This window comes from Misgurnus anguillicaudatus, chromosome 5 (genome assembly GCF_027580225.2).
Source record: "Misgurnus anguillicaudatus chromosome 5, ASM2758022v2, whole genome shotgun sequence".
In the NCBI taxonomy this organism is placed as follows: Eukaryota; Metazoa; Chordata; class Actinopteri; order Cypriniformes; family Cobitidae; genus Misgurnus; species Misgurnus anguillicaudatus.
Genome location: NC_073341.2, coordinates 26973831 through 27001270, shown reverse-complemented (window position 1 = coordinate 27001270; position 27440 = coordinate 26973831). Strand labels below are relative to the sequence as shown.

General features: G+C 37.8%; 1 protein-coding gene across 2 annotated transcripts in view; it reads left to right on the top strand.

Annotated features, from left to right (window-relative positions):
* Positions 1–27440, top strand: part of sema3gb (sema domain, immunoglobulin domain (Ig), short basic domain, secreted, (semaphorin) 3Gb) — a 48684-nt gene that overhangs the window by 12997 nt on the left and 8247 nt on the right. For both annotated transcript variants that reach the window (XM_055168481.2, XM_055168480.2), the window contains exons 2-12: positions 5602–5730; positions 22147–22307; positions 23018–23080; positions 23176–23295; positions 24340–24433; positions 24778–24897; positions 24980–25125; positions 25260–25374; positions 25453–25522; positions 25846–25990; positions 26086–26308. In XM_055168481.2, the coding sequence (XP_055024456.2) occupies positions 5628–5730; positions 22147–22307; positions 23018–23080; positions 23176–23295; positions 24340–24433; positions 24778–24897; positions 24980–25125; positions 25260–25374; positions 25453–25522; positions 25846–25990; positions 26086–26308 (1360 nt within the window). In that variant the 5' untranslated portion in view covers positions 5602–5627. The remainder of the gene's footprint in view (positions 1–5601; positions 5731–22146; positions 22308–23017; positions 23081–23175; positions 23296–24339; positions 24434–24777; positions 24898–24979; positions 25126–25259; positions 25375–25452; positions 25523–25845; positions 25991–26085; positions 26309–27440) is intronic.

The window sequence follows — 27440 nt, the reverse complement described above, 5'->3', positions numbered from 1 at the left end:
AAGTCTTAAGAGCCATGTGTTTGAAAATATTCACATTTTGGAATTAGAGATGCAAAAAATGAGATGAGCTTTCAGTGCGTTCCCTCTTGGCTTCATCATTTCCTTGCTTTGTCACTTCTATTTTTCTTCTGGGTTTTCAATCAGAATGATCCGATTCCCAGACGAGCACCATCGTCGATTCGGCCAATAAAAGGCAACAGTGACTTACTGTAGTGGACAGTGTTGAACACACTGAAAAACTAAGTCACACAACGCTCAAAACTGTCGTGTACCTAGCTTTACCCAGTAAACCATTAGAACCATTTTAATATTTTCCAATTATAAACCCTATAACATAATAAAGATGATTAGTTCTCTGTACCCTTTTTTTTTTTTGAAGATCACCAAAGAAGGAATACTTTAAAGAACAGACTGGACAGACATGTGAAGGCAAGTTGTCTGTCACTAAGAGATTAATGTGGAGGACCAACCCCAGTCTTAGAAATGAGAAATGGCCTGTCTACTTTAAAGGAATGCGTGGCACAGGGTTATCAGCTCTAGACGAACCTTGAGAGCTCAGACATGACCTGCTAACCGGTTATGATGTTTCTCAAAGTCTGTTTACTTACTGGATGAAACTTTAGGCAAGGCACTCATGGAAATGCACTTTTGTGTGCTTCATATAGACCCTGGGGGCTTTCATGTTACAGGAGGTTTAAATCGCCTGGTTCAAAGAGAATTTGCATTCTTTTCAATAATGGGGGACACAGAGGGTGATGGTCATGTGATCAGTCATGGCTTTCTTTATTCCTTGGGGTTCCACTTGGGAACCTTGCGAAAGGTCTTCCATTGTTGCAGGCCTTATGAATACTGTTTAATTTTTAATAATCCAGTGGTTGGGGTAAAGGTACGTTTCTAAAAATTGGAATAAACTTCTAATTGACCTTGACGTATAGCCAACAAGATGGGATTTCGTGAATCACACATTCTTACTTGTCAATTAGAGCTACTTTAAAGGGTCCACCGAGTGAAAATGCAGACATCAGTTCAGCAGGAGGGAGCCAATGCTGTTGAATCATTGAGGGAAAGTCTCCCAGAATCCTTTGTGTTAAGTCGCCCCATGACCTACTGTTTCCACACACCCAGGCGTCTTAATGGTAAATGCGCTGCGCTATTGGTTGTCTGTATTCATGCCTGCTGCATGGAAACTAATTTCCATTCGAAGAGAAGCTCAGCTGGAGAGAAAAAAACAGAGAAAGTGTAAGAAGTGCATGAATAGAGAGATACAGAGTTTTGCCAACTAGTTGTTTTATTATTTTATTTAGTCTATACTGTTTATAGTAAAGAAATAAGCAGACTCAAACCTAGTATAAAAAGTGACACTGGGGTTGAGCATCCATAATGTCTTGCAGTGTTTCATCAGTGTTTGTTTGTCACTTTTGACACAAAACTTGTGTTTCTTTGTGACTCAAATCATACTAGATGTTGACTTATATTAACTCATTCTCCGCCAGCCTTTTTTTAAAAGTTGCCTGCTAGCATTTTTTTGTGATTTTTACAAAAGTTTTGCAAAATGCCTTCCAGGAAAATTTTCTTCTAAAAATATATAAACATACAAATATATCAATGAAAGAACAGACCCTCTGCCTTCAAACAAACAATAAACAAACACACAAACAAACAAAACTGAAAAAAGTTTCATCCAATCTATATTTTTTTTCTCTGCTTATTTCTCTCAAAATTTTTTATTTTTTTTAGCAAAAAGCTGAAATAATTGCATTTTTGTAAAGGAATTTTGTTAGAGATCAGATACAGAGAACAATTATCAAAACATACACGGAGTGTAAAATTAATAAAAAAAATTTTGCTTTAGTTTTTTTATAAATTGGGTAAGTGTGATCCATCTAGTGGATAATCGCGGTATTACAGATTACCATAAATACCAGGGACACGTTTTTAAATGCAAATGTTTTCTCTTAATTGACGAGATAACTCGTCAATGGCGGGGAAAGAGTTGAGCCAAACAAGTTGAGATCACTTATGCATACAAAGTCATAATTTTTGTTGTATAGGTTCAATCGCACATTTTATATTACGGCACCAAGATGCTACACATAAAAAAATTCAGGGTTATTTTTAACTCGGTCAAAAAAGCTTGGGTTGTAATTAAACCTATGCTGCGTTGTTAAAAATAACCCAGCATTTTTTTTTTTTTGAGTGTAGTACATTTATAATATCAAATAATTGTATGTAACATTGGCTTTTTTATCACTGCTTTTGCTGCCATTTTATTAAAATAACACAGCTTACTATTATGTTTATAAACACACTTTTATCCTAATAAAGACCTGCTTAAATATCTACTGCTGGAAATCCCCAATTTAGATGATTCACAGACCTCCTCACCTGTTTTTTGTCTATCTCAGCCTTCTGCTATATTTCATCCTCCCTGCTGTTGAGCTCATCCTTTCACGCTCATTTTTAATGCCTAACCCATCATCTTTGACCTCTATTTATTCTCCGTCTCATTGTGTGTCCTGTCCATTTATGAGAACCTCATCATTCTGCTGCTCTGCGTGCAGGTGTGGCTGACTTATGCACACACATATACACAAACACACAGTGATAATGACACCCCTGTAGTCACTTGAGGGATATAATTAGAGAGCAGACATGTGCATGCTCTCAACGATAGGTACAGGGCTCACCCATGACTGCACCCTTACATTTACAGTGAATCTCAAAATAAAACGCAGACATGAGGTTTAGAAATACAGTAGTTGTGTTTTTGTACTGTACTGGCATAATTTTTATGTAATGTTAGCCTCGTGCAATATGCAACAGAACTAGCAAGATATTAAAATATACAAAGTATTGTTTAATGTATGTTTTAATTATAATTTTATGTATAGATAACCTTTTCTGTAACTAGGGGTGGTACCTTCAAATGTTCATTTTTGTACCTTTATGGGTATATAACACATTGAAATTTAGCTTTTGGGGTACAATATTATACCCTAAGGACATATTGTGAACCTTTTTAAGGAGCAATTTTGTGCCATTTAAATGTTAGAGGTTTAAAACATTTAAAGGAAAACACCACCGTTTTCAATATTTTATTATTTTCTTACCTTAACTTAGACGAATTAATACATACCTCTTTTTTCCAATGCGTACACTTAATCATTGTACACCGCGTCGTGAATGTGTTAGCATTTAGCCTAGCCCCATTCATTCCTTAGGATCCAAACAGGGATGAATTTAGAAGCCACCAAACACTTCCATGTTTTCCTTATTTAAAGACTTTTACATGAGTAATTACATGAGTAAGTATAGTGGCACAAAATAAAACGTGCCGTTTTTTTAAGCAGATAAAAAATGAGAACTATATTGTATGGCGGAAGAGCACTTGGGGGGGGGGGGGGGGCGTGCACACCAAGGCTTTTACGCCCGCGGCCCACGTATGTTTTCAATTGTTTCCAATGGAAGCTCTGCGGCCAGCAGCTAGCGGTTTTCTTCCGCGCTGAAAACCGGTGCTCTGCGGTTTTTCCGCGTCAGCGCTGAGCGCCGAGAGTTGAAAAATATTCAACTTTGGGTGAAAAGCTCCGCTCGTCAATGTCAGTTCTCACAAGGCCGTCCAATCACAGTGGAGGAGGGGCGGGACATTACCACAGCAACCAACCGGCTCACAGCTACCAAAGCGCTCAGCTGAAGAAACAGCTGGCATTTGGCGTCCTCAAGACATTTTCAACCGCATTTAAAAGTTTTGGTGTGCACGGCCCCTTAGTTTGCATCACTTCGATCTCCGGTACAGTAATATTGACGGAAGTTTGAGTGAGAGAGGGAGTAGTCAAGAGTGATGATGTTACTGCACGCCGTTGTCGAAGTGCTGGAAACTAAGTGCTCTTCCGCCATACAATATAGTTCTCATTTTTTATCCGCTTAAAAAATTGCTACGTTTTATTTTGCGCCACCATACTTACTCGTGTACCTACTTATGTAACAATCTTTTAATAGGGAAAACATGGAAGTGTTTGGTGGCTTCTAAATTCATCCCTGTTTGGATCCTAAGGAATGAATGGGGCTAGGCTAAATGCTAACACATTCACGTTGCGCTGTACAAAGTTTAAGTGTATGCATTGAAAAAGTATTTACATGTATTAATTCTTTTGAGGTGAGAACATAGTAAAATACTGAAAAACTGTGGCGTTTTCCTTTAACTGTACATTGCATTATGTTTTGTATACCCTAAGGTACCAAACAAAACATTAGGGTGCCACCCCATTGACAAAAAAAAGTTCAGTTTTAAACCTTTTTCTGACATGGTGGGTTGAAACAGCCTAGCTGTAGAGTAAATCTAGCAATGTGTTAGCAGTTTTAAATTTTCAACCACGCAACCGCTTTAAAATTTACATTGTTGTACAATCGAGTGTAATGTTGTTGCAGAGCAAAACAGTAAAAATTTCTTCAAAGCAATATTAACTACAGGCCTTAATTTACTCCATAAATCAAAAAACACTCTTCTAAACCCCATTATAAGTTCCAGAGGGAACCCGCGGCCAATTAACCTTCCAAGATGTCTTATAAATTGGCATCACGACTGAACGGCTATATTAAGTTAAAGTTATGCTGCCTTGTCATTGGCATTCCATACATATAAAGCAGCATTGTTCTAGGATTAGTGTCCTTGTCAAACACATGAACATTTTGATTATTAAACTCGCATTCATTTGTATGCATTGTTGTTACGTTATCCCTCATTAAGTATGTAAATCTGTGAGCGCAGCACGCACTGAAATGGCCCACCATATTTAATGCCTCAAAACAAGACGATTTTCTACAGATATGGAGGTACAAAGTCACTTTCAGACCCCTGTCGGCTGAGGCTAAGAGTTTATGATTTAAAGTACGACAGTGTGACATGGATTTGCTGTAGCTGTGAGGATTTGGCAGGCCTATTTAAGAAACCATTGCTCTCTGACTACATACTTCTCTAATCTCCTTTGGGCGCATTTCTCTACCGCTGAAAGACTTACTGCCCTCTCCCACACAATCTAACACTCTATTTTGGTATAAAAAGGCAAATAGTCCAAATATTTATCTTTTTTAAAATACAAATGGAATGGGGGAGATAACACAAGGGAAAAAGCTTAAGGAAACAAAACTGGACCAAAATAATCAGAGTTGCTATGTTTAAATACCTCCACGCTTGCTTGTTTATAGCCCTCACCGTGGATGGCCCTAAATGCTTTTTTTGTTAAAAGAAACTTACAACCCTGTGTTAGTGTGTGGAAACATTTCAGTAGTCAAATATTAAAAAGCAAACAGGCCACCTTTAGTGCTTTTGTTTCTTTTCGCTGGAGCCTCTCTGCTGAAGGTCAGGACCTTTGTGATTGTCAGTGACCTGTGAACAGACCCTAATTTAGGTCAAGGCTTTTCAGGGTGGGTGCTCCTGTGCTAACAAGACAAGTCTGTATTATAGGACTGAAACATCCTTTTATGTGCTGTATGCTGATTTATGAAAACACATTAAAACTTGAAAATCAAAATGATTTAAAAACAGTTCTTGTGGTTTTATGATGTGTTATCACAGCTTCGTCTCTGTTTCTCTCACACTTACAGATCTCAGTGGGTTGACTGCTGTCATTATGATAACCGTGATGCAAACCCTGCTTCTCATCATGAGTTTGTGTGTATGGGGTTGTCATGGCAACACCCGCACTACACCCCGGGTGCACCTGTCATATAAAGGTGAGAAATTAAACGTTTGTTTGTTTGTTTGTTGTTTGTCTGTATAAACAAAACATCCCTTGTTCGAGTCTCGGGTATTTAAAGGGGTCCTTGGTTATGATTTCACTTTTTGTGTGTAATGTTGCTGTTTGAGTATAAACAACATCTGCAAAGTCACAACGCTCAAAGTTCAATACAAAGGGAGATATTTCTTTAAAGGAATAGTCTACTCATTTTCAATATTAAAATATGTTATCGCCTTAACTAAGAATTGTTGATACATCCCTCTATCATCTGTGTGCGTGCACGTAAGCGCTGGAGCGCGCTGCGACGCTTCGATAGCATTTAGCTTAGCCCCATTCATTCAATGCTACCATTTAGAGATAAAGTTAGAAGTGACCAAACACATCAAAGTTTTTCCTATTTAAGACAAGTAGTTATACGAGCAAGTTTGGTGGTACAAAATAAAACGTAGCGCTTTTCTAAGTGGATTTAAAAGAGGAACTATATTTTATGGCGTAATAGCACTTTTGGGAGTACTTCGACTCGCCTGAAAAGTCCGCTCCCCTTCTCACTCTCATAATGGGAGAGGGAGGGTGTTACTGCGCCGAGTCGAAGTACTCCCAAAAGTGCTATTACGCCACAAAATGTAGCTCCTCTTTTAAATCCGCTTAGAAAAGCGCTACGTTTTATTTTGTACCACCAAACTTGCTCGTATAACTACTCGTCTTAAATAGGAAAAACGTTGATGTGCTTGGTCACTTCTAACTTTATCTCTAAATGGCACCATCGAATGAATGGGGCCAAGCCAAATGCCATCGAAGCGTCGCAGCGTCGCAGCGCGCTCCAGCGCTTACGTGCACGCACACAGATGATAGAGGGATGTATCAACAATTCTTAGTTAAGGTAATAACATATTTTAATATTGAAAATGAGTAGACTATTCCTTTAACAGAAATTGCTTCTCATAAGCTACAAACAAATGGCTGTATGGACTACAGTGAGCTTCTTCCTGGGTAAGTGACATCACGAACCCCAAAATGTACACACACCATGCAACAATGGGGGTGAGGTCATCTTGGGCTGCTTTTATGTTGTTGCAAGGATGTAAAGAAAGGATGACGCTGTTTGGCTCTCTTAGCCAGTTAGCGAAATGCTAATTTATTCTTATCTAATAAACGCCTACAAACACCTGCAAACGTCTTTTTAATCCCAACAGCAAACTACGAATGTTGGTGTTTACTAGCGTTTGTGTTATCAGTGTAAATTTATTCTTTGATTACAGCTTTTGTGTAGTGTTTACTCAATTGCTCCTATAGCTACAGGCATGCCAAACATGGTTATGTGTTTTGTTTGGCCACTATAGTAATGCCATGGTTTGCTTTCGGAATGTCTTAAAATTGTCTGACATATCCTGAAAATCAGATTTTTTTCATGTTTAAGTGCTATAATTGGGTCCCCAGTGCTTGTATCAACCTAGAAAATGTGAAAAAGAACAACCCAGTAACTTAGTTTTGGTAAACTATTCTCTGCAAGCATGTGAAAAATAGGTTATTGAAATTTGGCTCCCCTTGTGATGTCAGAAGGGGATAATACCGCCCCTTAACCACGACACTGCCATGTAGATATCAACTCATTTAAAAGGACACACCCAAAACGGCACATTTTTGCTCACAACCTACAAAGTGGCAATTTTAACATGCTATAATAAATTATCTATATGGTATGATGAGCTAAAACTTAACATACGTTCTCTGGAGACACCAAAGATTTATTTTACATTTTTAAAAAGTCTTGTGAAATGTCCCCTTTAAAAAATTATTTCAATTGGTAACATCTAAAAATTTTACTTTTTTCAACTTAAAATTTTAAAATTAAAGTGAAACTTTAAGTTGGAAAAGCATAATTTTAGCCACTGCACTCCTATTTAGTGCAGAGATCAGCTCATTTGCATTTTAAAGAACCCACCCAAAAACGGCACATTTTTTCTCACACGTACAAAGTGGCAATTTTAACATGCTATAATAAATTATCTATATGATATTTTGAGCTAAAACTTCACATACGTACTCTGGGGACACCAAAGTTTTATTTTAACCGTTAATTGGCACTGTCCCGTGAGTGGGACACCTACGTTTATTTCTATATTGTTGGAAAGGTCTAAGAATGTAGTTTTCATATTTCAAAACCTTTTAGCAGTAATAATAATGCAGTAACTGTAATTTATTCATTTGTGACACAAGTATGCAGCAAACCTCAAAGCAAACCAGCACAAACCTCAGTTTTTTGACAATTTTATGTATTAAAAATTATACTATATAGCATTTTTATTTATTACAAATAAATGTAAACTGCTTTAAAAAAAATATTTTCGCCTCCAGACACTTCCCTAAAAAATGTTGAAGTGTCTTCTTAAAAACCAAAAATTACCAAAATTAAAACCAAAATTAGGCTTCTAAACCAAAAAAAAAATGCCAGAGTTATATTAATTTAAAGGTGTATATCACCTTTTCACCAACCCCCCACTCAAAAAGGGCTGCGCCAGTTAAAGGGTTAACATCTTTAAAAAGTCTTATGAAATGTCCCTTTTAAAAGATTTTAAGTATTGAAAGGATGAATTGCATCATTAAATTCATTTGTGGAATTAGATTTTTTATTTATTTTGTATTTGCACTTCATTTCAAAGAAACTTTTAGGAACATTTCTTTCTAAGCCCTTTCTGTCATCTTCAGTGGCTTTTTAATGCATATGTTTTTACTGTTCCCCATGTCATACATTTTCTCCCTCTCTCTATCTCATTTTCTCTCTTCCTATCTTTCTGTGTATATTTTGAATCTGGCACCAGCATGCCTCATCTCCCAATTAATGCCCCAGAGAGGGGACGACCCATCATCGCCTCTGCAGGGGGATGTGTCACGGCGGGGCACAAAGAGATGCAAGCCGAGTGAGGCAGATGTTTGAAGTTTAAAAGTCAAATCTCTCACACAAAAGCATTTGCATTTTTTTCCCATTAAACACACAAACGTCGGTCAAATACCGGGCTAGAAATGATACAGCAGGATCTGTTGAAAAGATATTGTTTTATATGATAAAAGACACTTGGCACAGTCACTTGCAGACACATTCATAAAACTGTTTTGCCCACCCGTCTGACAGAAGCAAAGAAGCGCGACATGAGTTTGCTCTCAGTTCTTAGAAACTGTCACACACAAAGCCCAGCAGGTGTCTCTGCAGTAGAGTTTCATTACGGTGTGTAATCTGTTCAAAAGTGTGTGCGCACACACACATACGTACTGTCTTCTCTACTGGCTATTTTACTGTAGTACACAACCTGATGGCGTTTCAAACTTTGACAGTTAAGCGACCCGACCCATGCTTCTTGGTGGCACACTGATGTCAAGATGTTGGGGTTTCTTAAGTTTGGCGAAGAACAGAGATGATTGTTTACTCAGATTTCTTGGTCAGTCACACAATCAGCCTAAGAAGTGATTCACAACCCTGATTCACCAAAAATATCACTTGCTTTGAAACATGATTCATTCCTGTCAGCGTGTCAGGCTGGCAGTGACAATGACTGAGACAAGAGGTGAAACAGGGAGAGTCAAGGGGCATTCAGTATATCACACCTCATCATATCACTAAGACTAGTATTATAGAAGGTAATCATTTTGATTTCTCCTTTAATGGGTACCACCCAGTGACAGGTGGGGCATTTTTTCTAGCAGTGTATGTTTATCAGCGGCGGCTCGTGACTGCTCTTCCGAGGGGCGCAGATTCAAATATGTGTTCGGAGTGTCGTGTGTGTTGCTCGCGTTTTCAAAATATGCGTTTGTTGCGTCATGTGAACCATGTGCATCAGGTGTTTTGTCAAAATAAGTGCCTGCTGCACACAGGTCAAAATCATTTATGATAAAAGAGATGCTCACATTCCCAAAATACACAAAAGTCATTCCCTTAAAAGTAAACTCTGATTACGCATGAGATTATGCGAGTATCTTGCAAACGCGAGTGTTACTTTTATCATAAACCCCTTAGACGTGTCTGCAGCAGGCACTTATTTTGACAAGACACGTGATGCACATAGATTAACTCGACGCGCCGAACACATATCTTGAAATTACGAACCACACACATGATAGGCTACACACATGTTGTGACGAACTTCTCATCGTGCGCCCTCAAAAAAAGAAGTCACCGGCCGCCACTGTTGGTAGGTAACACTTTACAATAAGATTGTATTTGTTAAAGGTGCTGTGTGTAAATTTTAGCGGCATCTAGTGGTGAGATTGTGATATTGCAACCCCCTCAATTTTAAAACGCATATGGTAGCCACCACAGGACAAACATGTCTTCGTTTGAGACAACGTAGGAACAAAACACGCTTTGTTGAACAGTTTATGGGGGCTACTGGGCTACATTTAGGGCTACTGTAGAAACATGACGCCGACTTTCATGTAAGGGACCTGGGTGTATGGAGATAAAAACGGCTTATTCTAAGGTAATAAAAGCAATACATTTCATTATGTATGGTCTTTAGACATCATTGATAATGTAGTTATGTTTATTATATTGCATTTCTGTCATCTTCCTAAAAGTTACACAGTGCACCTTTAACGCATTAGCTAATATGAACTAATAATAAACAATACTTCTACAAAATGTATTAATCTATACTAATACATACTAATTGATTTTAAGATCAGAAGTTCAAACTGTTCACATTAGTTAATGTACTATACTATGTACTAACATGAACAATTGTCATTAACTAAGATTACGAAATGCTTAAAAACTATATTGCTCATTGTTAGCATAAGTAAACGCATTAGCTAACATGAACTAACAAATACAGCCTATCGTAAGTGTTACCGACAGGTTTATATTTGTCTGTAAAATATATAAGGTGTGTGTTTCAGCATGTCTGTGCACTCAAGTGTTTGCAATGGTGATTATGACCCTGGGTTGTGTGGGGTTATTATGTGCGTAGGTGACAGTGAGATAGATCCCTTTTCTGAGAAACTGGATCGGCCTGTGGCTCTTGAGCTTTATTATTAGCCTGTATGGTTGCTGTGTTTACTTCAGCCAAAGCACAGGGAAGCCCCCAAAGTATGACGGGGATCATTGCCATCAACCTGCTCCAAAATGCCACATAGACAATGTTTGGGAATTCAGCCAGCGTCATCCTACCTGAATCCCTTTCAGCCCCACAGCAGAGCTACTGGCTTTTTAAAGACTGGTAGGATCAGAAATACAGTGATTAAGGTGCAAGATCCAGCTTTGGTCTTAGCGATCCAGCTACTGTTCTAGGGATCTTAACCAAAACAATGAGTCCACAAAGGTTTTGCTCTTGACATTATGTCTTCAATATCATTCTTATTGCTTTTTTAAGTCCATGATTAATGATGTAAATTAAGGAAAAGAGCAACCTTCCATCTTGTGCTTTCTGTCTGGAACCAGGCCACTTTCCTAGAATGCCTTTTAGTTCAGAACTGACAGCACTGGTCATTTGTTAATGTGGGAAACGTCTAAGGAAAGGGCAAGGGGATACATTAATTATATAAATAAGAAAACCAGTGGGACCAGAAATAGAAATGTATGAGGTGAATTCTCATGTATAGTGCATCTTTATGCCCGAGATCTGCAGAAATGAGATGTACTGTACAGGCCAACACTGAATCTGATTCTCCAGAAATCATCTCATAACATTTTTAAACTCTCATCATCAGAGATGCACCGATATATTAAAGAGTAACTAAACCCTAAACCAACTTTTTTAGTTAATGGTCTGTAAGAATGATGCTTTATTAGTGCTGTTCATTGATTTTAGTAAGTTTTTTGACATTTGGAGAGAAAGTGTTTCAATACTACAATATATGGTGTAAAAACGTCTGAGTGCTGCCCTCTTCAGGTTGAACGGTGGCTACTGCAGTTGAATTTTCCTATTGGATGTTGGGTCCAAAAAATACCTCATGATGTAAGCAGGTTCAAGCTCACCACACACTTGTTACGATCTCACCACACACTTGGTATGAGCTTATTTCGTCCCCTCTATCTCCGTTGGGATCTGCCCATTTTTCTTGCATTTTTCAAATATTGCCAGTGGGTGGAGTCAGGCTCTGAGCAGGGGTTTAGTTATGCTTTAAAATTTTTCGGACGATAGTTTAAAACACTCCCGATAGTCATGGTCGATATCCTGTCAGTCAAAAGAGCACAGGAAACTGCAATGAATTTGAGCTCTGTGTATAGTTTCATCGGTCACATATGCGGTGGCGCGATTACGCGTCTGTTTCGAACTTTATTTCCAGTTTCTGTTTGTTTAATGGTCTGACTAGTTGCTGAAACGGAACTCTTAAACAAATACCTCGTCGAAAATAACAAATGTTTTGGTTTCCTAGGTAATCTATGTGTTGTTTATTTTGCTTGTTATATAATATAAACTACTTTAAAAGGACTTTGTTGCTATTTATTCTTAGCGGAGTTTATCGAAAGTTACGCGTTGACCACAAAAGCCGCTTGTTTATGTTGTTACTGCTAAAACCGTTTATAGAAAATGTAAAGAAACATTATTAGTTTAATGTTTAATATTAATGGTCATTACATGAATACATTTTCTGAATGTTATTCAATCTTCAGAATTAAGTTAATGCAAGTTAATATAACCACCAAACTATCGACATTGGTATTGGCATATATCAGCCAGAATAATCGGCTATTGGTATCGATGGAAAAATTTATAGGCGCATCTATACTCTATATTTATAATATTGAATACATTGTGGACTCTTGGGTGGTTGTTTATAAAATATTTTGGCTATATTGATAGATCAGTACAGTACTCTCAGCTACAAATACATGTTTTTATTTATTTTTCTGGCAAATGCTTTCACCCAAAGTGACTTACAGTGCATTTTGTCAGTATGTGTGTTCCCTTGGGATCAAATACTTGATCTGTGCATCACTACACAAAGCTTTACCAAATGAGCAACAGGGGCACATTTGAAGTATTGTGCAGTATTCTGCTGATTTACAGGCTGAGAAAATATTAAATAGTCAGCATATTCCATCTGGACTGGGACATTTATGCAGTTAGCAGACACTTTAATCTTGACTTAAGATATGTGTTTTATTAGGATGCGTGTTCCCTGGTAATCGAAGCCATGACCTTTGCTTTGCTGAAACACAATGCTATATAAAAAAGTATTCCTGGTGGTCATTTAGTAAAGTAATTATTACAAAATGTTAATAAAATTCATACTGTATAGCTGATTTTTCAACACTCGGCACGAGATGCTCATATAGTCAGATACATTTATAATGAGGTCATGTAGAGTTTTTGCTTTTCGTCTATAATCAACATTTCCTTCCCAGGAGAAACTTTTAAAGGAATTCCTCACCAGTGAGACACTTCAGCCTGACGTTATTTTCTGTGAAAAACGCTCTTGGTTTGTCTTTAACTCTGGCTTTGAACCAGTCTTCCATATCCAAGTAATGATCTTAGCCTTTAAAAAAAACTCTGATTTAACAACATTATTAAAAATCACATGTATGAGGATTCTCATGGCACTCTCTGCCCTCTGTCCCGGTCTACTGGAGTTCAGGCTGCTTTTTCTTTGGCTCACAGCCACAAATTAAAGCAATGTTTAACTACAATTAAACTAGTGTTTGAACACTGTCAGAAGCTGCACTGAGGAGTACATCACACTAGAAGTTCATATGATCTGCACTCTTAAAAATAAAGCTGCTTGAAAGGTTATTCACAGCGATGCCACAGAAGAACCCTTTTGGCTTCACAACGAACCATTTAGTCAAAGGTTCTTTAAAGAAGCATTGCTTTCATACGTTTTTATGAAGAACCTTTTTTCACCTGTACTGGGGGTCTTTGGTCCTCCTCTCTGTCTATTAAGGGGTCCTGGCCTGAAAAATGTTGAAGACCTCTGGTGTAGTGTAATGGTTATGAAATCAATTAGATGGTCAAATAAATTGTTGGGTCAACTATAATTCACTTACCTAAAGGATTATTAGGAACACCATACTAATACTGTGTTTGACCCCCCCTTTCGCATTCAGAACTGCCTTAATTCTACATGGCATTGACTCAACAAGGTGCTGAAAGCATTCTTTAGAAATGTTGGGCTGGCCCATATTGATAGGATAGCATCTTGCAGTTGATGGAGATTTGTGGGATGCACATCCAGGGCAAGAAGCTCCCATTCCACCACATCCTAAAGATGCTCTATTGGGTTAAGATCTGCTGACTGTGGGGGCCATTTTAGTACAGTGAACTCATTGTCATGTTCAAGAAAACAATTTGAAATGATTCGAGCTTTGTGACATGGTGCATTTTCCTGCTGGAAATAGCCATCAGAGGATGGGTACATGGTGGTCATAAAGGGATGAACATAGTCAGAAACAATGCTCAGGTAGGCCATGGCATTTAAACGATCCCCAATTGGCACTAAGGGGCCTAAAGTGTGCCAAGAAAACATCCCCCACACCATTACACCACCAGCCTGCAAGGCATGATGGATCCATGTTCTCATTCTGTTTACGCCAAATTCTGATTCTACCATCTGAATGTCTCAACAGAAATCGAGAATCATCAGACCAGGCAAAATTTTTCTAGTCTTCACTTGTCCAATTTTGGTGAGCCCGTGCAAATTGTAGCCTCTTTTTCCTATTTGTAGTGAAGATGAGTGGTACCCAGTGGGGTCTTCTGCTGTTGTAGCTCATCCGCCTCAAGGTTGTGCGTGTTGTGGCTTCACAAATGCTTTGCTGCATACCTCGGATGTAACGAGTGGTTATTTCAGTCAAAGTTGCTTTTCTATCAGCTTGAATCAGTCGGCCCATTCTCCTCTGACCTCTAGCATCAACAAGGCATTTTCGCCCACAGGACTGCCGCATACTGAATGTTTTTTCTTTTCACACCCTTCTTTGGAATAGAAATGTTTGTGCGTGAAAATCCCAGTAACTGAGCAGATTGTAATCACCTTTCTTTCCCATTCCGACATTCAGTTTTGAGTTCAGGAGATTGTCTTGACCAGGACCACACCCCCAAATGCATTGAAGCAACTGCCATGTGATTAGTTGATTAAATAATTGCTTTAATGAGAAATTGAACAGGTGTTCCTAATAATCCTTTAGGTGAGTGTATACTAGAGACTGTGTGTAGTTCGTAATACTTTATTGTTCCTTGAAGCCTAGAATTTTAGAAATGGTATAAACTCTTAACAGAATTTGTGACATATTGATTTATTGTATTTTTATATATCCATTATTGATCTGATGAAGATATGTATACAGAACTTGCACAATCAGAAGTTCACAACTTCTCAAGTGCTCAAATAATACTTTCTGCTGAATAATGAAGTCCTTTAATAACAAAATACTTTCTAAAGCACAACAATTTAGTAATGAATGAAAATGACAAGTAAATATGTAAATGAAACGTGACCCTTTGCATTTGTCATGACCTAACTATTTAGATTTCTGAAAACTATTATTTTGCCAAACGGGTCATGAATTCATAGAGGCAGAGCAGCTGTGTGTTTAGGAAAGAAGCTGTCAGGATGAACTCACAGCAGGAGTTTAGACGAGGCTCAAACTATAAACCTCCAAAAGAAATATACAGACGTGGATGCTTCGCTGTATTTTTCTTACAGTCTGTCTATTTTTCAGAGCAGACTGAACTAAAGTGCTGACAAAGCTACTAACTTGCCAGACTTTTCCAGACTTGTTTTAATGAGGCGTCCGTATTCACACAGGCAGTTTACCTGCCTCCAGCATTTCAATGCTTTGTAGATGCATTAATATTGCATTAAATCAGAGAGGTTGACAGTCATTTTTGGACTGTACATCTGAGTTTGGCTTTACGATATATATACCCATAATGTTTTGGGATGTGTCTGTGTTTGTTAAGGGATAAATCTAGATTTCCACTACATGTTAATTGAGAGGTCTGGCATCTCATTCCTCCCTACAGAATTGCGTAAGCTTATTTACAGGGTCTGTTAATCGGGGGCAAGTGTTTCCAACTCATTGTTTAACATGTTCTTTGGTTATCACCAGCTTGTCTCTGTTTATAAGACCAGAGATTATTATTATAACCACAAAATCTCCTCTGAGACCTGCTTAAGACTCACATGCACCTATAAGTTGTCATGACCTTCCACATTTATGTGTTTTGTGGCTGACTGTGGGTTTGGAGAGCAAACCGAAATAATTGAAAAAATATTCAAAATCCCATATTTTCAAATTAAACGCACTGCGAAAACAACCGTGGAAGGGTCTGTTTGGCTTTGGTTTTCTCAGAACTGAATGATTTCATTTTGATTCCACTATAATATAGCCCGAGTTATTCAAATCCCAATGCAGAACATTGGCACGGTCACAGTAGCTGGGTTTGGCAACCTAGAAATGTTTGGAGTTGGATGGTAGTGAGTGGAAATTTTTACTGCTTTTGTCGTCCATTAACGATGATGTTCTGAACGTTACTGCACTTGCATCTGACTCGTGGCACCACTGGCAAACTAAGCTCACACTAAGAGAGTCACTACTGTAACGGCCAGTTGGCAAACATCTGTACTTTATGCTACCCACAGAACATCTGAAACACACACCTACAGATACTTAAAAGACCATCTTATTTGTAACAGCTTTCAACTTTTTTTTCTTCGTAAATGACATCACTTCCTCTCTCTCTGTGTGCCACTCAAGTGACATTGATTCGTACGTGTTCAAAGGTCAAGGTCTAAACTGACGCTTGCAGGCCGTCAGGTGCTTTTTCCTGAAAAAAGAGAGCTGGCGTCTCTTGCCAAAAGATAGTGGATTTTGTGGATGAAGCCTGTTGGACGGGGATGAGAGAGTTTGCTGAGAATAGATCTGTGGCCCCGGTGCACAGAAAGCGGTCTGGAATCCCAGTCTGCCCCTGTGGGTCGGGCCAGGAAGATTTTGTACATGGCTGGAGGATCACCCACACAGCTGCCAGAATCACACATACACACACACACACATACACACACACACATACCCCAGGGTACTTCGCCACCTAGTTAGAGCCCTAAGGTGAACACCTTACACACACTTGTGGACGTACACAGAAATATATACAAATTCAAAATGTGTGGCATTTCTCCGGTCCTATATATGTGTCTATATGAGATCACATTTTGATAAGTTTATCTGCAAATGGGTGATTCTCACGAAACCATTGAAACACCACGGCACTAATGATTTTAGCTTTAAAATGTGTAATAGTAACATTAAAAAGCATCAGAATTAACAAAATACTGTGTTCTACCTTGCACAATGTGTGATTTCAACATAAGAATTTATAATTGTAAATTTTTATCTCATTTTCTGCTGAAATTCTCATTACCGCAATGTGTCCGGCTGTGTTTGAACATGCGTTATGTTGTAATTTAATCAAATTAACACAAAAATATAAAGAAAAAAAAGAAGTGGATGTTTTGCTAGACTACTTTAGATGACAGAAAAAATATTTACTGAATATTCATGTATAATAATAATGAAGAAAAATTAGGAAAATGATGTGTCCATGCCTGATTTTCTCATCCTCCGCAACACTTTTTGAGAACAGTTTAAGCACACATACAGAATTTTAATAGAGTTTGATTTTGAGTGACCAAGCACATGGACCAGTTACTTCAAGATGGCTACCAGGTAAGATCATTTTTTACAGTTAATTTGGAATATTGTCTTGTCAGAATGCTTACACGACATTTTGATTATCATTACCGCAACATATGCTTATTAAATGTTAATTTAATTAATAGAAGCATAATACTTTGATTTTAAATGCATGTGCAGAATCTCTAAATTATGTTCTTTCAGATTTGTCATGTCATTTTGAAAATATGTCAGTGTTGATGTTTTCTGACTGTTGCGGTAATGAGATTTTTTAGGACTAATTTTTTTAAATTATGTTACAAAAAGTGTTAAATGATAAGTAAAAGTTTTTAAATTAATGTTCCCATTTACTCCAGACTTTGTTTTTCAATGTCTGGTGGGAAAAAAGTAAATTTAAGCAATTTTTACATTTTCATGCTTGACATGTTTAAAACCAAGTTTTCGTGAGAATCACCCAAATATACATTTATGCATTTGTGTACACTTTTTTTCAGTGGGACATACTTTCTTTGTGTGTTCCCCGGGGATCAAACCCATGACCGATGCATATCTACTGTGTGTTACAGGAACACATACCTTTTAAATTCCTTGAACATAATCGAAATTATATTTAACCAAAATAAATAATGTTTTACTGTATTGATCAAATAGTCTATAAGATGGACATAAATGAAATTATTAAAACAAACGTCTCCAATTAAAATCCTACTTTTATTTACATTCAAAGCTATACTAATTTTGATAAATTAAACAAAATAGTTTCTACAATATCAAATCCCTCTTGACATATTTCAGACTCTCTAACTTTGACCTTCCTCTGACCGGCACCATGCTATTTCTGTTCATCTAACGCATAATGCCGGACATGCAGTGCAGCGTTCTGGTCAATAATACCTCTGAGATCAAAGTGGCGTTTGTGGTATGACGCTAACATGGAGTAATTTATAGATTTGGTCTGTGTCAGTTGTGCCGTTCCACTCCACTAAAATCACTTGTGCACTCCCAGAGGGCAACAATGTCAGCACGTCCTCATAGCTTTTATTTATGTTTAAAGTCAACTAGGTTTTTGTCATAACCTGCCGCACCTTTCAGAGAAATCACCCTATTGTTGTATGATGTATGTAATGAAGCATTTGTCACTTAAACTATGTGCACATGGACTGGATATTTGGAGTAGAATGCATTCTTTTGATTGGTGATGTGTCTTTGGGGAAATTAGTGGCTGTATGTGGCAGAGACAGAGAATAGACAGTTAGTACACTGGAGCACGGCGTGCTTAGACAGCTGAAGCCATCTCTCATCTCTGCACCTGCTCTGTTCTCCCTAGTGTACTCCCTCAGATAGAGAGAGAGAGAGAGAGAGAGAGAGAGAGAGAGATGGAAACCACCACCGCCTGCTGTGTGAAAAATATGACAGATACATACAAAATTGATCTTAAATCTGTATCATTTCTTTGAACATATTTTGTATATTTGTGGGTGATTTATGTGCATGTGTCATTCACACATTCATTTACACATGCAAATGTCCTCAAGTTTGGACACTTAAGTCCCATCTTTTTAATATCTCATTTATTTCTCCAAGACATCAAAAGATTAAATGGAGAACAAATGAAAAGTTATGCTTAAAGTGCCCATCTTATGACTGCTTTTCCACAAGTTAAATAGGTGTATTAGTTCCATAAAGCATGTTTCAAAAGTTGTTTGCTCGAAATAGCTTGTAGGAAAAGATTGTTACCCATCTCTAGGAGCCTCTGTTTCAGGGCATTTCAGATTGTGCCGTTTTGAGCTGGTCATTACATATTTATGAGCTGCTGCTCCTTTGATCACGCCCCACTACTAACGTCATGTGCGCGTGCATACACTCTAAAAAAACAAACGGTGCTATATAGCACCAAAACAATTGCTTTGGATCGTAACGATAGAAGAACCATTTAGTGCCATATAGCACCGGTGAAGCACCAGTGAAGCACCAGTGAAGCACCAGTGAAGCACCAGTGAAGCACCAGTGTAGAACCATATAGGGGCCATATAGCACCACATATGGTTCTACATAGCACTATATGGTTCTACACAGGTGCTTCACTGGTGCTTCACTGGTGCTTCACTGGTGCTTCACTGGTTCTTCACCGGTGCTATATGGCACTAAAAATGGTTCTTCTATCGTTACGATCCAAAGCAACTGTTTTGGTGCTATATAGCACCGTTTGTTTTTTAGAGTGTTGTGATGTAGCATTTTCAACAATAAACTCGTTTTCCCTGGACAATGCTAACATATTCCCGTTATAAAACATTTTCAAACGCATTATTTTCGCAAATTACAGAAATTAAGACCCGGCGGGGATGTATACTGCCTGTGGACCGCGTGCTAATTGCTAGAAGCTACACTCTAAAAACAAATGGTGCTATATAGCACCAAAAGTGGTTCTTTGCTCGTAATCATAGAAGAACCATTTTTAGTGCCATATAGCACCAGTGAAGCACCAGTGAAGCACCTGTGTAGAACCATATAGTGCTATGTAGAACCAAATGTGGTGCTATAGTGGTGCTATATGGCACCTATATGGTTCTACACAGGTGCTTGACCGGTTCTTCACCGGTGCTTCACCGGTGCTATAAGGCACTAAAAACGGTTCTTCTATGGTTACGATTCAAATCAACAGTTTTGGTGCTATATAGCACCGTTTGTTGTTTTAGAGTGTAGCGGGAGGTCGGGACCGTAAAGTTATAAGAGGCTCGGGGGATAGCCTCGTCAGAAAAGCCGGGTCGGTAATGCCTGGTCTCGGTTAGTTTGGCAAAAAACTTTTAGTTTGGCAAAGCACTATTACTTAGTTCTTGTAGAATTGTAAAATAAAGCCGTTAAATATTTTTTTACCTTTCGAAACCATGCTGTAAACTATCTAGCCTGCAAAAATATCTATATAGCCTACTGTTTACAACCAATTTTAACATCACTATACATTTAAAAGGTATAATTTACGGGATTAGCATCAATGTATGATCTCTGTTTTGAGATACAGATGCTCTAGCATCATAAATGTAGTATTTTGTGACAGAAGATGACAACATGCAAAATATAACGTGACTTCTTACCTTTTGTGTTGATACAACGATCGCAAATCGAATCCAGTCTGTTTCAGATGTGTGAATGATCCATGAAAGTCCAATAACCACGCGTTAAAACTTTGTTTTTAAAAGTAGGCGGGAGTATAATCCATAATATCCAAATTGCTGTTATTTCAGTGAGACATGATAACAGCATAGAGGGTATCAGCGAAGTGACTGACTGCTCTGTGCTCTCTCTAGCTCCCTGGTGGGTGGGAGTGGGGTGGTGGGCGGGAAAATTCAAACTGAATGTGACGAAACGGCTAGTTACGTAACAACCGAGCTGAGTTTGAACTTGCGCAATCTGAGACTCAAGGCAGAGGACATTCAGAAACCTGTATCTCACTCAAAACAGCATGAATGTATTTTTTTCCAAGTGTGTATGCGTGTGGGAGCATCAGAGACACAAAATAACACCCCAAAACCCAGAAAAAGTGAGTTTTTCATAATATGGGCACATTAAAAGCACACTCCACCTTTTTGAGAAAAAAAATCCACCTCCCCTACCATTTCGGAATCCATTCAGCCGATCTCCGGGTCTGGTGGTACCACTTTTAGCATAGCTTAGCATAATCCATTGAATCTGATTAGACCATTAGCATCGCGCTCAAAAATAACCAAAGTGTTTCGATATTTTGATGTTACGCGGCGCACAAAAATAGTCCATATGCATAGTAATAAAACTGAAAAATGCATAGTAATAATGGTAACTTTCAATAGCAGGGGACTATTTTTGTGCGCTGCGTAATATCATTGCGCCTCCTGCAGTCATGTTACTGCTGCAAAGTCCTTGATTATTACGCCAGAATGAGAGTATAGTTCCTAGCCGTATTGGCCTAGAAAATCGCACATTTTAATTTTCTGTCGGTCTTAGTAAACGATGTAACTACAGAAGAGGCAAGTTTTAAATAAGAAAAATATAAAAAAAACTCTTTGGTTTATGGTCATATCAGATTCAATGTATTGTGCTAAGCTATGCTAAAAGTGGTAGCGCCAGACCCGGAGATCAGCTGAATGGATTCCAAAACAGTAAAAATCAAACATTTAACTCTTGGGAAACTGGAAAATAAGCCTATTTGCAAAAAAAGTGGAGTGTCCCTTTAAGTCTCCTGTGTGTCAGATATTTCTCCTCAGAAAAAGACCCAGAAATCTCTCAAATGTCTCCATTTAGTTTCGGAAGACATCTCAACAATTTCAAAAACTCAACTCTGATTAAAAAATATGCAAAGATAAGTCAATATTATTGAAGATTTCAACATGAACTCAATACAATCTACATTATTTTACAGCTCTAAACTCAATGCATTTTGCCAATTGCATAATTTGTTTCTATTTATATTTCTCCTATTTGTATTTCGCACTTTTAAGAGAAACGTCTGAGACCAAGTTAATATTTAAATTAAACAAATCCAACAATTATCCTGCGCAAAAATGTTTTTCTGGGAAACCGGGATTGCTTACATTCTGAAACAGCATGTCAAAGTCATATGAATAAATTCCACCAGCCTTGGTCATGTGGCAGTACCTACAGATCTTCCTGTGTGTTATGTCAGTGCTATAAATGTGCATGTGCAGTGGTTATATGGATGAAGGACTAAAACATCCATCAGAATTAAACCGCTGCTCTTTTTGAAATGCATTTGTTGATGACCTGACCTGATGTTGTCTTTTTGTTTGTGTGTCTCAGAGTTACTAGAGACGAAAACCATACGGCCGTTCAGTTTTTCCTTCAACACCAGTGACTACCGAATCCTTCACATGGACCAAGACCAAGGCCGACTCTACCTGGGCAGCCGTGAATATGTGGTCTCACTGGACATGCAAAATGTTAACAAAGAACCCCTTATTGTAAGACAATGAACCATTTCTAAAAATATCTGTGACCCATTTTGTGAAAACTCAGCTAAGATCATTTTTGTAGTGATTTCTACATGATGTAAAGAACATTCTGTGAAAATAAATGTTATATCCTTGATATCTTTAATATTGACTGAGTACGATCATCATGTCCTATAAAATATTGTGGTACCATGTATGTTTTGCATTAAAGGGACACTCCACTTTTTTTGAGAAAGGCTCATTTTTCAGTTCCCCTAGAGTTACATTTTTTTAAACATGATATTATAGTCCCCTTGGGAATTGTCAGTAGCAGGGGACTATTTTCAGGCACTGTGTAATATCATTGCGCCTCCTGCAGTCATGTTACGGCACCAATGAGAGTATTCATAGCCATATCGGCCTAGAAAATCACAACTTTTAATTTTCTGTCATTCTTAGTACACGATGTAACTAAAGAAGAGTCAAGTTTTAAATACGAAAAATATAAAAAACTCTGGTTATTTTTGAGCTCGATGCAATGGTCTAATCAGATTCAATGGATTATGCTAAGCTATGCTAAAAGTGCTAGCGCCAGACCCAGAGATCGTCTGAATGGATTCCAAAAAGGTAAGATTCAAATGTTTAACTCTAGGGGAGCTGGAAAATTAGTTTATTTTCAAAAAAGTGGAGTGTCCCTTCAACAATTACAAGGTATTTTACAAAAGTGTGCGTGTTTACAGATTCACTGGCCAGCGACAACACAGAGAAAGGGGGAGTGCAAATTAACTGGCAAAGGTGGACAGGTACACACTTACACTCTTCAAATTTTTTACACAGAAACTTTTTACCAAATTGAACAGAAAACATTTTTCTTTTTTTCTTTCACTTGTGCTCTCAGGGTGAGTGCGCTAACTTTGTGCGCTTGATCGAGCCGTGGAACAGGACTCACCTGTATACGTGTGGCACAGGAGCTTATAAACCCATCTGTACTTTCGTCAATCGAGGCTGGAGAGCTGAGGTACGCACGCACGCGCGCACACACACACACACGTTAGCACCTTGGCTAATGTACTGGTACTGGTACAGACTGACAGCTGGGGCACATATTTTGATAATTTTTCTAACAGTGTATGATGTTTAGAGTACAGTCACACTTAACCATAGTAAGTCCCTTTAAAATGACCCCAATTGAAAAAAAATGGGAAATGCAAAAAAATATTTTTCTTTTTATTTGTCAAAAAAAATCAATGCATCTAGAATAGAATCTGAAAATTTCAATACAGAAAAGTAGGCCTGGTACTAGAGCACAAATGCAATGTAGAAAAGAGTCACAGTAAAACTTACACACACATAAAGACACAAACACACACGCACCCGCCCACACACACACACACACACACAGACACTCACACACTTGCAAATTCAAATCAAAGTTCTGTGGCATTTTGTAAAAAACAGACATTTCAAAATGCATCAAAAACTACAAAAAATTATACTATTTAAAATAATTTTTAGTTTTAATGTTCTTTCTAATGTTTATATATATAAATACATTTACAAAATGTATCACTAAAGTGGTGATTTGAGCAGTTGGCCACATCCAGTGAAATGAATGGGTCTCTATGGGCCTCTGCTTGTCAAAACGATTTATTTTCTAAACTGTAATTCTTTAGTGTTTTTTTTTTCGAAACACCAGATGACCAAATTTAACACATAAAATCTAGATTAATATCTAAAAACAAAATAAATAATATTTAGATCATAATTTACAGTATGTGAAATTTTCATTAAAAATTTATATTTTACAGACAAGCTAATGGTGTAGTTGAGGAATTGAGTGGTAAACAGGTACAAAAGTACTTCATATCTCCAACAACACAGCATTAATGTATAGATGGGAAGTAAACAAAAAAGAGATATTATTTGTATAATTAAAAATTTATATATTTTTTGTAATCACTCTTTTTATTTCTGGGGTCATTTTTACCCCCAAGGAACTCTAACCCATACAGGAAAATCGGGGCTTATGAGGGTTAATACATTTATGTGTGTGTGTGTGTAGGAGTATCTCTTCCGACTTGTTCCTGGATATGTTGACTCTGGAAAGGGAAAGTCTCCGTATGATCCCCGCCAGGAAAACGCAGCAGCTCTGATCAGTAAGATTACCATTACTGTACCTCCAGCTCTTTCTATTTTAATGAATGCTTTTTTTCAAACTGGTTGACCTTATTTATTAAGTGAAACACAAAAAAAGTATTTTGCAAGATGTGTACTGTTTTTTTTTTCTGGTAACTTTATGGTTTTATTCTGTCTATGAAATCCAGGCAAATGTGTCATCATCTTTTTTTGCGAATATAAGCATCAAAGTCAATATTAATGATATCAAGGTTATATTTCTTTACATTTACGTAGGATGATTTTATGAAATCACAAAAACCGACTTTGGCTGGGTTTTCACAGACAGGGTCAGCTCACATCACTTTTATTCTGTCCTTTTCAGATGGGAATCTGTATGCTGGGGTACATGTGGATTTCATGGGTACAGATCCAGCCATCTTCAGAACTTTAGGGGACCGACCCGCTGTCAGAACAGAGCAGTATGACTCTCGGTGGCTTAATGGTATGTGTCCAGATAAGTCAAGTGGGATTTAAACTTACAACAAATATAATCTCTACTTTAAATCCTTTTATCTCTCCATCAGAGCCTGTGTTTATAAAAATCCAGAAGATTCCAGACAGCGCGGAAAAGAACGACGACAAGCTTTACTTTTTCTTCCGGGAAAAGAGCTTGGACGCATCGGGAGGCAGCGCACCGAGCGTTCTCGCTAGAGTGGGCAGAGTCTGTCTGGTGAGAAAATCCAGATACGTTCGTCCAGCTAGACTTCTTTAAAAATCTACTTTAGTTTTGTTATGCAAATCAGTTATGATAATGAGATTGGTTTAAAGCCTATTATTTCATCTGTATGTGCGCTTTCCCTTCAGAATGATGATGGAGGCCAAAGGTCATTGGTGAATAAGTGGACAACGTTCCTCAAAGCACGACTCGTCTGTTCTGTCATTGGTGCCGACGGGGTTGAGACTTACTTTGATGAACTGAGTAAGAGATTTCTTTCTTTCGTTGTGACGTATATCTGCCTAATTCTGTCTCATTGACTGATGTGTGTTTGTTTCGCAGGAGATGTTTTTATACAGAGGACACACGATGAGCGTAACCCCATCGTGTATGCTGTGTTCTCCACAGCTGGGTGAGTAAATCTCTAGTCTGTACTAAGCCTTGTGTTATTTCAAAAACCATATGATTGTTTTCTGCGGTGGAACACAATAGGCAATAAGGCAAAGTATTTAATGCAACGTCCAGACTGCTTGGAGCTCGAAAGTCTGGATCAGTCGTTTCTTTTGTTTTATAGTCAGTGGGACTTAAATGTCTCAGTTTCACAGAAGGAAAAAAAATCATACTCTTGCAGAGGAATGGTGACAGACGTTTTATATTTAGGTGGATGTTTCATATAATTCAGATTTCTGTGTTGATGTAAATGGATTATATTTCTCTCTCTCTCTTTCTCTCCAGCTCTGTTTTTAAAGGTTCGGCTGTGTGTGTGTACTCTATGGCTGACATCAGAAATGTCTTCAATGGGCCTTTCTCTCACAAACATGGTCACAACTACCAGTGGACTCCTTACACTGGTAAAATCCCCTACCCTCGACCAGGGACTGTAAGTTTCCTTTATAAATAAGTGATATCAATGAGATGAAGAATATCTTATAAGTCATTTTTTATATTCTTTTTCTACCATTCTTATTTCTTCAGTGTCCCGGAGGAACCTTCACGCCTGATCTCCACACCACTAAAGCTTTCTCAGATGAAGCTGTAAATTTTGTCCGTGCCCACCCTCTGATGTATCAACCCATATACCCGATACACAAACGCCCTCTGGTGGTCAGGACTGGTGTTGACTACCGCTTTACCACAATTGCTGTGGACCTGGTGGATGCTGTGGATGGAAGATATGAGGTGCTTTTCCTGGGCACAGGTTAGAAATGTTTTACCCCATGAGATTTTTCATGCTTTATTTAGGTTTATTATGCACTTTATTTGGCACTAATCTTATCTAGTGCTGCATCACGATTAGTTGCGACTTGTCATTTGCAGAATAAAAGTTTTTGTTTACATAATTATTATACATAGTACACACATATATTATGTATAAATACACACACGCATGTATATAATTAAGAAACATTTGCATGTGTATATACATGTTTATATTATATATAATTTATATAATATATAAAATAAATATTTATTATGTAAGGGATAATGTAGAGGCAGCCGGTAGTTATCGGGAAATAAGCCCCGACAGTGTATCACACTGAAAGGGCTTATTTCGCGATAACTACAGGCTGCCTCTACATTATCCCGCTTATTACACGGCTACTTGCCACATAAGAGAAAAAACTGGACATGAATATGAATTTGAAACATTTTATTGGCATATTTGTTTTAAATTGACATTTTTATCCTTCCGCGAAACTTTGCACAGATGCATAAAATGATCGTAATACCTTATTAAGATCCTCTGCTTCATACTTGTCTGTCTCCATTTTTATTCTGTGTTAGCCAGTCTTTGAGAAGTTTTAATGCCCATTCTGTTTTTTTTTTTTTTTTTTGGTGTTGGCTTCGTAGCTGTCATGCTCTATTTTGTCAAGTTCAGTCTCAGTACTGTAAGCTCTCTGTGTCTTGTCGTTGTTCGTTCTTCTATCCACTGTTTAAATGTTTTGTTTTTTCCGTACATGTTAAAATTAATGTCAAAATTTTCTATTCTTAATTGTGGTTATCCAGTTTTTGTCACAAGATGGCGCCAAACAGTAATCTTTGTTGGCGCGGAGGGATTTTAAACACACAAGTAGTACCGGCTATTACTTTGGAGCAGTTATTATTTGAAAAGAACGAACCTGCAAATGTCTCAACTGACCAATCAGAATCAAGCATTCCAGAGAGCCGTGTAATAAATAAATATATTTTTTCTAAAAATTATACTTGTATATGTGTTTATTCATATAAACATAATTATTATACACAGTACACACACATATGTTATGTAAACAAAAACTTTTATTCTGCAAACGTTTAGTCGCGACCAACCGTGAGGCAACACTACACTA